Source organism: Squalius cephalus (genome assembly GCF_949319135.1).
Source record: "Squalius cephalus genome assembly, chromosome: 15".
In the NCBI taxonomy this organism is placed as follows: Eukaryota; Metazoa; Chordata; class Actinopteri; order Cypriniformes; family Leuciscidae; genus Squalius; species Squalius cephalus.
The window spans coordinates 1,045,001-1,055,000 of NC_137136.1; the positions used below are offsets into that span (position 1 = coordinate 1,045,001).

Below are 10,000 nucleotides of genomic sequence, written 5' to 3' on the forward strand. Positions count from 1 at the left end.
ATATAAGGTAGAAAAAATATTGTTCATTATTGAACATTTAAAAACAACATTATAAATTATAAAAATTAATAAATATTATTAGTGGCAGATGTTTATACATTTGATTAAAATAAATAAAAATAAATATAATATAAAAATAAAAATAAATGAAATAAAATAAAATAAAATAGTATTAAATTATTAATGATATTATAAAATAATAATTAATAATAATAAATTAATAATTATTTAATTATTATTAAATAATATATTACTATTGATAAAAATAAGAAATTAACTCAAAATAAACCTAAAAATAAATACAATGACATTTATGTATTTGTTTGGTGATTTAATTATGAATTAATTAATTTAAAATGTATATAATTATATTTATTGTTTTATATAAATAAATAAATAAATAAATAAATAAATAAATAAATAAATAAATAAATACATACATAAATAAATAAAATACACACACATATATATATATATATTGTGAGAATAAAACAATTCCAGTTCCTCTTTCACTAATGATCTATTGACCTAAAATCTTGATTGTGAAAACATTCACGTCCATGTCAGCCGTGGCAAAAAGTGATATTTGTTTTTAATGACCCAACAAGTTTGATTAAACCATACAAATATTGGAAAATATTTTACATTTTAAAATTTTAAATATGAGGGAAGAACAATACGCTGAACTTGGTGAAGGAATTTATCAGACAAAATTATCGACTACAGCAACAGGTTTTAATTTAATACGCACAAAAAATGCATAGAAAAACAAAAAGCATAATCTCTCTCTCTCTCTCTCTCTCTCTCTCTCTCTCTCTCTCTCTCTCCTCTCTCTCTGTTCTGACATGGTTCTCGGTGAAACTCTTATCATCTCTGATGTCTTCCTTCAGAAACAACAGCCTGTTTCCAACCCAAGGCTTTTTGGCATCGTCAGAGCAACATCTGTGTGTGTGTGTGTGTGTGTGTGTGTGTGTGTGTGTGTGTGTGTGTGTGTGTGTGGCCCTGGACGCTGGGCAATCCTGCAGAAACCCTCAGTGAGTGAGTCGAGGAAGATAAGCTGTACCTCGGCATGAGGGTAACGTGGCGCTCCAGGTGCCGTTGGGGGTGCAGGTCCGGATAAACACACTCCCGTTCTCCATCAGGAACCCGGGCTGGCAGGAGTACGACACGTTCTGTCCAACGGTGAAGTCCTCGCCCAACCTCAGACCACTGGCGGGAACGCCTGGATCCCCACAGCTGATCACTGTCACACACACACACACACACACACGCACACAAGCACAACATCATTAAACTGAGACACCACTGTACACACACATCATCATGAAACTGTCTCCAGGGGAAATATAACTAAAGTAGTAATGGTTGTGGCTGCTTGTGTTAATATAACGCTGGAGCCGCGGGGTCGACACTACCGCTGGAAAACGCCACATTTCCTCATCGTAATGTCAGAGTATTATAACAGGACTCGTTCATGCAGCATTACCTCACTGCAGTAATATTCAGCAGTAAACAATCAGTTATAGGTCATAACACTAGGGAGAATCTCGAACTATCACACACACTGTTCAAAGCTTTCGGGTCGGTGCGATTTTAAAAAAAAAGAAGCAAGGATGCATTAAATTGATCAAAAGTGAAAGTTCTTTTAAACTTTATTTTTTTATCAAAGATTCCTGAGAAATAAAATGCATCACGTTTTCCAACTGTTTTCAACACTGATAATAATCATAAATGTTTCTTGAGCATCAAATCATCATATTAGAGTGATTTGTGAAGGATCATGTGACACTGAAGACTGGAGTAATGATGCTGAACATTCAGCTTTGATCACAGGAATAAATTACACTTTACTATATATTCACATAGAGAACAGATATTTTACATTGGAATAATATTTCCCAAATGGTAGTTTAAAATGAAGTAGTTTCTCGATCCACATCTAAAGAGCAGAATATGATGGACTTGAGGATCAAAGTAAGTCACGACTTAGAAACACAACCATATAACATTTTCAAAATATAAATAAATAAGTGCATAAATAAGACCAGGAACATGCATTAATATGTACATCATATTTGATGAAGTCTGCATCATTAATTATGTTATTTTCCTGTTTATTTCTGTGAAGGTGCTTTAAAACATTTTCTATCATATAAAGCGCTATAGAAATAAAGCTGACATGATTGGATAATCTATTTAAAAAAGGTCTAAATTGAATATTTATGAATGTGAATCACATATAAAATTCTGATTACACAGTTTTAACAGAGTAAACAAACTAATAAACTTAATGTGATGCACATTTTTAAATGAAACAGATCAGATTTCTGTAATAGTACTAATAAACCAAATGTATTTTTAATACACAATAACCAGGCTTATATATTTATCATCAACAAATCCAATTATTATAGTTTTTAATATTAAATGTTTTATTGTTTTTACTTTTATATTTTCCATTTTCAGTTTAATTTTCATTCATAATTCAAGTTTTAGTAATTTGTTGTGTTTTTGTCATTTTTAATTGTTTTTTAATGATGTCTATACAGTTTTTTCCAGTTTTAGTTATATTAGTACTTCAAGTTAAACTAAAAGAAATGCTGAATAAAATAAGTTTCAGTAAACGCTTAATGTATTTTAAGTAATCAATTTTTTTTTAATGGTTTTAGTTTCAGTTGTAGTAGTTAACCCTGATAAAACAGTTCAACTGATGTTTTTGAGTGCAGAAATCTGCACCCATTTCATTAACGTCAAACTGGTATAACGTCAACGATTAAATGACATGTTAAAATGACAAATTCTCACTTTGTTCTGACTGAAATGGAACTTTTAAAATGCATGTGAACGCAGAGTATCAGGGGCGGGGCTTCCTGTTGGACCAATCAATGTCAGGCGGGGGGCGTGTCTGAAAACATTGATCATTTGTGCCATTCTGAAGCACTGACTTCACCTTTAACATCCACAGTTTATCATGTCAGATCAACACAGAGCATCCCATCCGAGCGCTGAGTAATTCCTGCACTCCCCCGCTCATTATTCTCCACCACCCGACATCAATCTCCCATTACATGTCAGTGAGAGATTGATTCTGCCTGTCAGCTCATCCTGCTATTACTTATACAGCGACGCTAATAAATCTGGCTGCATTAATGAGATTTCTCATGAGGTCTGAGCAGCAACATCACTCCGTTTGGCTAATTACAAATGGACAGCTTGTTTCTATCCAAATCCTGGGGTGAGCCTTTTGGGTAATTTTTGGGGGTTATTTTTTTTGGGTAGTTTTTGTGTTACCCAGATCCTAGGTCAGATGTAAAAACCCAGTGTTTGGGTAGTTTTTGTGTTACCCAGATCCTAGGTCAGATGTAAAAACCCAGTGTTTGGGTAGTTTTTGTGTTACCCAGATCCTAGGTCAGATGTAAAAACCCAGTGTTTGGGTAGTTTTTGTGTTACCCAGATCCTGGGTCAGTTGTAAAAACCCAGTGTTTGGGTAGCTTTTGTGTTACCCAGATCCTGGGTCAGATGTAACAACCCAGTGTTTAGGTAGTTTTTGTGTTACCCAGATCCTGGGTCAGACGTAAAAACCCAGTGTTTGGGTAGTTTTTGTGTTACCCAGATCCTGGGTCAGTTGTAAAAACCCAGTGTTTGGGTAGCTTTTGTGTTACCCAGATCCTGGGTCAGACGTAACAACCCAGTGTTTGGGTAGTTTTTGTGTTACCCAGATCCTGGATCAGACGTAACAACCCAGTGTTTGGGTAGTTTTTGTGTTACCCAGATCCTGGGTCAGACGTAACAACCCAGTGTTTGAGTAGTGTTTGTGTTACCCAGATCCTGGGTCAGACGTAACAACCCAGTGTTTGGGTAGTTTTTGTGTTACCCAGATCCTGGGTCAGTTGTAAAAACCCAGTGTTTGGGTAGTTTTTGTGTTACCCAGATCCTGGGTCAGACGTAACAACCCAGTGTTTGGGTAGTTTTTGTGTTACCCAGATCCTGGATCAGACGTAACAACCCAGTGTTTGGGTAGTTTTTGTGTTACCCAGATCCTGGGTCAGACGTAACAACCCAGTGTTTGGGTAGTTTTTGTGTTACCCAGCTCCTGGGTCAGATGTAAAAACCCAATGTTTGGGTAGTTTTTGTGTTACTCAGATCCTGGGTCAGACGTAACAACCCAGTGTTTGTGTAGTTTTTGTGTTACCCAGATCCTGGGTCAGACGTAACAACCCAGTGTTTAGGTAGTGTTTGTGTTACCCAGATCCTGGGTCAGACGTAAAAACCCAGTGTTTGGGTAGTTTTTGTGTTACCCAGATTCTGGGTCAGACGTAACAACCCAGTGTTTGGGTAGTTTTTGTGTTACCCAGATCCTGGGTCAGACGTAACAACCCAGTGTTTGGGTAGTTTTTGTGTTACCCAGATCCTGGGTCAGATGTAAAAACCCAATGTTTGGGTAGTTTTTGTGTTACCCAGATCCTGGGTCAGACGTAACAACCCAGTGTTTGGGTAGTTTTTGTGTTACCCAGATCCTGGGTCAGATGTAAAAACCCAATGTTTGGGTAGTGTTTGTGTTACCCAGATCCTGGGTCAGACGTAAAAACCCAGTGTTTGGGTAGTTTTTGTGTTACCCAGATCCTGGGTCAGACGTAACAACCCAGTGTTTGGGTAGTTTTTGTGTTACCCAGATCCTGGGTCAGACGTAACAACCCAGTGTTTGGGTAGTTTTTGTGTTACCCAGCTCCTGGGTCAGATGTAAAAACCCAATGTTTGGGTAGTTTTTGTGTTACCCAGCTCCTGGGTCAGATGTAAAAACCCAATGTTTGGGTAGTTTTTGTGTTACTCAGATCCTGGGTCAGACGTAACAACCCAGGGATTGAGTTATTTATTGCAGGCTTTTTGTTTCTCTTGTTCCGTCAAATTGGTGCGTGTCTTCGGTAAAATACAGGTTTGTGTACATTTCATTTAATCTATGAATGCGTTATTGTTCTGTATATCGTTTAATTTTATGCAAAGCAACACACAGGGGAGCGATGTGATGTGAGTCACGAAAACGAGTATTGTATGTATTTAATAAGTATTAAAAATGATATACTATACTGTAAAATATGATCAAAAATAAAGGAATTATCATGCAAGCCAGTGGTTTTATCAAGTATTTTAAAAAGATTTAGAGGATTTAAGTTAATCAGTAGACATTAATTCATGTATGAAGTAAAAAAAATAATTAGCCAGTATTATAGTTAGAATCAACTATGCTGGGTTAAATCATCCCATTATGCTGGGTTAAATAACCCAATTTGCTGGGTAAAATTAACCCAACATGTGTTCTGTCCTATATGTACCCAGGTCTTGTGTTGAAAACAACCCAGTGTATTTCTAGAGTGAAGAAACAGAAAAAAAGAGCAGATTAAGGAGGATTTGAACTCTTACGGGTGCAGTTGGGCTCGGCGCCAGACCAGGTCCCGTTGGCCAGGCACTGCCGAGATGGAGAACCGGAGAGACGGTATCCTTCCACACACGAGTAGATGATGGAGTGAGAGAAACTAGTGCCATGAACACGCAAGATCTGCCCATTAGCCGGAGTCCCAGGATTCCCACACTGAACAGCTATTGGATGGAAAAGATTCGATTCAATTCACATTTATTTGTATAGCATTTATTTGTATATCACAGTACACATTGTTTTGAAGCAGCTTTACAAAAAATGCATTACAATTTCGCTTTGTTCTGACTTAAATGGAACTTTAAAATGCATGTGAACGCAGAGCATTTGGGGGCAGGGCTGTCCTGTTCAACCAATCAATGTCAGGCGGGGGGGGGGGGGGGGGTCCACATTACAATTTACAGTGATCTGTTATCAGAGGAAACTGTCTAAGTTATGTATTTCAGAAATGTACATATACAAAGTCACAGTTAGCTAAAAATGTATTAATTTAAACAATGTAATAATTTAATGCAGAAACAATGAGCTCATTGAAGTAATGAATACTTGATTAGCATTAGTAGAGAATCACTCGAGTCATTCCTTCCATGAAAATGAATATGCTTGTGATTAAAGGAAGTATTTGCATAAAATGGCACTGCAGACATTCTGAGAATTTGCCTTGGGCCAGTTAACTAAAACTAAAACTATTAAAAATCACTTTTAGTAATTAAAAAATAAAGTTGACTCAAAATCAAATATAAATATTAGATGAACAACTTGACAAAATGTGGCCAAGGCGACTAACTGAAATAATCTAAGTTTATAAGAAATAAAATAAGTGTAAGTTGAGGTACTTTTGGTCTCGACTAGAACAGGTTTTCCTGCATTAATGTTGATTATTTCCTCATATTCTCCATTGTTGCGGCTCCTCTCTTCCCAGTCTGTCAGTAACGCTCAGGAGTGTTTCCCGTATAACGCTGTAACTCGCTGCTTCACTACTATAGTACGATCATCCTTGAAGAAATCAACTATAGTCACGACTGTTTCCTGAAACCGTATTGTCACTAATTGGTCGTTCAACCGTGTTGGTTAATGATGTCACGCAGGTTATGGAGTAATAACTACTGTTAATGAATCTAATTAACGCTAGATGTTTTGCTATAAATTACAGACATGCATCTGAGGACTATTTCTCATTTTTCTCAGTTATTTTGCTTTATTTCCAGATTCAATCATAGACGCGTTCTTAAACACTAGAGCTCGTTCACACATGCGCACTCTTCAAGAACTACACTTTAAATCTCTTGACAAACTAAAAGACGTAAATGATAAAAGATCAAAATAAAAGACACAGATTGTACTGAATGTCAGCTCGATTATTTTGCTCAAGATCAGGATTTATTGAGTCCACATGTCATGCAAACTAGAAACTCTTCTTCTAACCACAGGTCGAGATCTGTCGCTCAAACACACAACTCTGCGATGCTGTTTGCCAATGTTGCGAATGAACACCGACTCGTTGAACTGCTGATAACAACGGACCATAGTTGCTAACGATGCTTTCGAGAAACACACTCCTGTTTAGTTCCTGTCTCTATGAAGCCCCTCCTTCTTAAAGCACACTGTGCTCTGATTGGTTGGCTGGAGCAGTGTGTTGTGATTGGTCGAGCGATTCGAGTTTGGGAAATGTCCCACCCCTTTCCATAACCGCCAGTTTAACACACTAACTAACTCAACCAGGCCCCGCCCCTTTATTCTGCGCATTAATTATTATAATGAGGAATATTGTGACGTGTTCGTTCCCGGAAGAAACTCAAGACTACAATGGAGGCGTTTCAGGAGTTCAGAAACACTGACACTGATATAGAGAAGAACTCACGCTGGAGGGACTTTTTCATGCAGAATAGGTCCTCTTTAATAAATATCATAAATAATACTAAAATAATCACTCAAGCTCAGCCACTTTAAGTCAATTAGATTATCCTGCACTGATTATTCGAGCCCAGAATGAATCTAATAGATTTCCTTGAGTTTTCTCCGCTCACGCACGGGTCGAGTGGGTTAAATCACGGGGAGATGTTGGTGTTTGTTCAGCCTGGAAAATCACAGTGTGGCATGATGGGATTTAATGCAAGACAAGCTGTTTGACCAGAGCTGCGCAGCAAAAACATTCAAGCTTGAGAAGTTTCCGCCTCCTGGGACTGCACGCTAACAATCTGTTTCATAGCCCAGCAATAACCCGTCACCCTCGAGACGACACGGACAATGCGGAGAGAAAACACTTCTGCCATTTGCTCCGGTGCAAGGTTGTGTTTAGCAGGGATTACAGGACACCGTGACACCGCTCGCTTGATGCGCATCAGTGTCAGTCTTCCCGTCTCTCTCTACAACACTCAAAAATACATATTTGCCTCTTGTTCAATCAAAATAAGCTAAAGTAACATTTTTTAACATTTTGTTACAACTTAATTTAACTGTGTTCAATCAATGTAATATATTTAAAATCAGTGGCGTAACTTTGTTTTAAAAAGGGGGTGGGACAGGTGTGTGTGTGTGTGTGTGTGTGTGTGGGTGGGGGGGAGATATGTACAATAATTTTTTTTTTATTACTCATACGTTTAAATTATATTAAGCCTTAAAGTTCTGCATAATTAAGGGCGTGGCCACTTGAGTGACAGGTGGATTTACCGTCAGTTACGAACATCTGCCATGTTTTGTAGTTTTTTAACATTTTTTTACTCGTGTTTGTAGTTCCTCCTCCAAAGCGCAGTGGATTGTGGGTAATATTAGCCTTTATAATGAGCAAGGATCCACACTTTGAAAATCCACCGGAAATAGTAGACCATCGGAGACTTCTGGCACACTCTTTTCAACATACTATGCTTTGGGACACACTTATTCTAATCTCACACACTGTTTAGGATGGATAGCGTGAACAGAGAGACGCAGGGATGCATTATTGACGTTTGCAGGTGGGCTTTGGGCTTCAGAAATGCCCTTCAGAAACACTACGCCAATATTTATTTACAGTCTATGGCACACATTTGCTGCGTCTCAATTCACCTACTTATACTACGCCTGTTCTCCTTTTGTGAGGAAAAACTTTGGGACATATGATCATGTAATACAATTGCGTCTTTAAGGGTTGCTCTCTGTCGCATCCAGTCACAGTAAACTGACCTGTCAATCATCCAGTCACAGTAAACTGACCTGTCAATCATCTGGTCACAGTTAAAATCCTCCAAATCAATAAAAATGCGTGCACATGTAACAGCGTCTCTGACTCACGTTTGCAGGTGGGCTGCCGGCCCGACCACGTGGCGTTGGGGAAGCAGATGCGCTCGGCTGAGCCGTAGAGTGTGTGTCCCGTGGAGCAGGTGAAGCGCACTTTAGCGTGTTGCTGGAAGCTTCCCTCCTCTCGCGTGGCATGAGCCGGCGTTCCCGGATCCCCACAGCCGCGTCTCTTATCACCTGAGAAACAGAAACACTCGTCTGCAAACCGCATTTCACCAGATAACAGAGAACATCCGTTTTTCTGCAAGGAGAGAAACAAACTGCATGTCTCTTCTAGGGGGAAAACAGGGACAGTGAGTCTCTGGAAGTGTGTGCAACTCATGCCTGAACCAGCAGATATTATTACAGCATAATAAACCAGAATCATCTTCAACAGGCTCATTCTGACTGTACAATATACATGGATACTCCCTAAATAAATAAATAAATAAATACATACATAAATAAAATACACAGATATGAAATATTGATTTGACTGTATTAATAATATATATGCATATGTGTGTGTGTGTATATATATATATATATGCTTCGATATTTTTAGTGAAAAGCCAAAATTGACAAAAATAATTAGTATTCTGTAATTGTTGAATTACAGATTTTTAAATGAATTGAAATTAAATGTAATTGAAATTAATATTTTATTTAGCAAAGACACATTAAACAGATCAAACGTGACAGTAGAGACGTTTACATTAACACAAAAGATTTATATAAATGCTGTTCTTTTGAATGTTCAATTCTAAACTAAAATATTACACAACACTGATAATAATCATAAATGTTTCTTGAGCATCAAATCCTCATATTAGAGTGATTTCTGAAGGATCATGTGACACTGAAGACTGGAGTAATGATGCTGAACATTCAGCTTTGATCACAGGAATAAATTACACTTTACTAGATATTCACATAGAAAACAGATGATTTACAATGTAAAAATATTTAACAATTTTTACTGTATTTTTGATCAAATAAATGCAGCCTTGGTGAGCAGAAGAGACTTTCAAAAACATTAAAAATATATATTTTTCCAATAAACATCTCTACAACAACTAAATATATTTTTCAACAATATTAACTCTGATGTATGTACCAAAAATCAATTAACTAGAATTAAATATGGCTATTCCCACCAGCCATGTCAAAACATCCACATGAAATCTAGACATTTCATTTGAAGTCCAGATCTCTTTTCTCACCCTTCAAAACTCAAACTCAGAAGTAAATGTTGATCACAGATGTGACCGTTGGGATTAAATGGATTGAAGAAAGTCGAAATCATATTACATT

The 10,000-nt window shown here is 37.4% G+C and overlaps 1 protein-coding gene across 2 annotated transcripts in view; it reads right to left on the minus strand.

The window, feature by feature from the left end:
• The window catches only part of csmd3a (CUB and Sushi multiple domains 3a), a 331,891-nt gene that overhangs the window by 35,125 nt on the left and 286,766 nt on the right, over nt 1–10,000 (minus strand). For both annotated transcript variants that reach the window (XM_079894353.1, XM_079894352.1), the window contains exons 57-59: nt 8,702–8,884; nt 5,419–5,595; nt 1,064–1,243 (exon numbers count right to left, since the gene is read on the minus strand). In XM_079894353.1, coding sequence (XP_079750479.1) covers nt 1,064–1,243; nt 5,419–5,595; nt 8,702–8,884 — 540 coding nt within the window. The remainder of the gene's footprint in view (nt 1–1,063; nt 1,244–5,418; nt 5,596–8,701; nt 8,885–10,000) is intronic.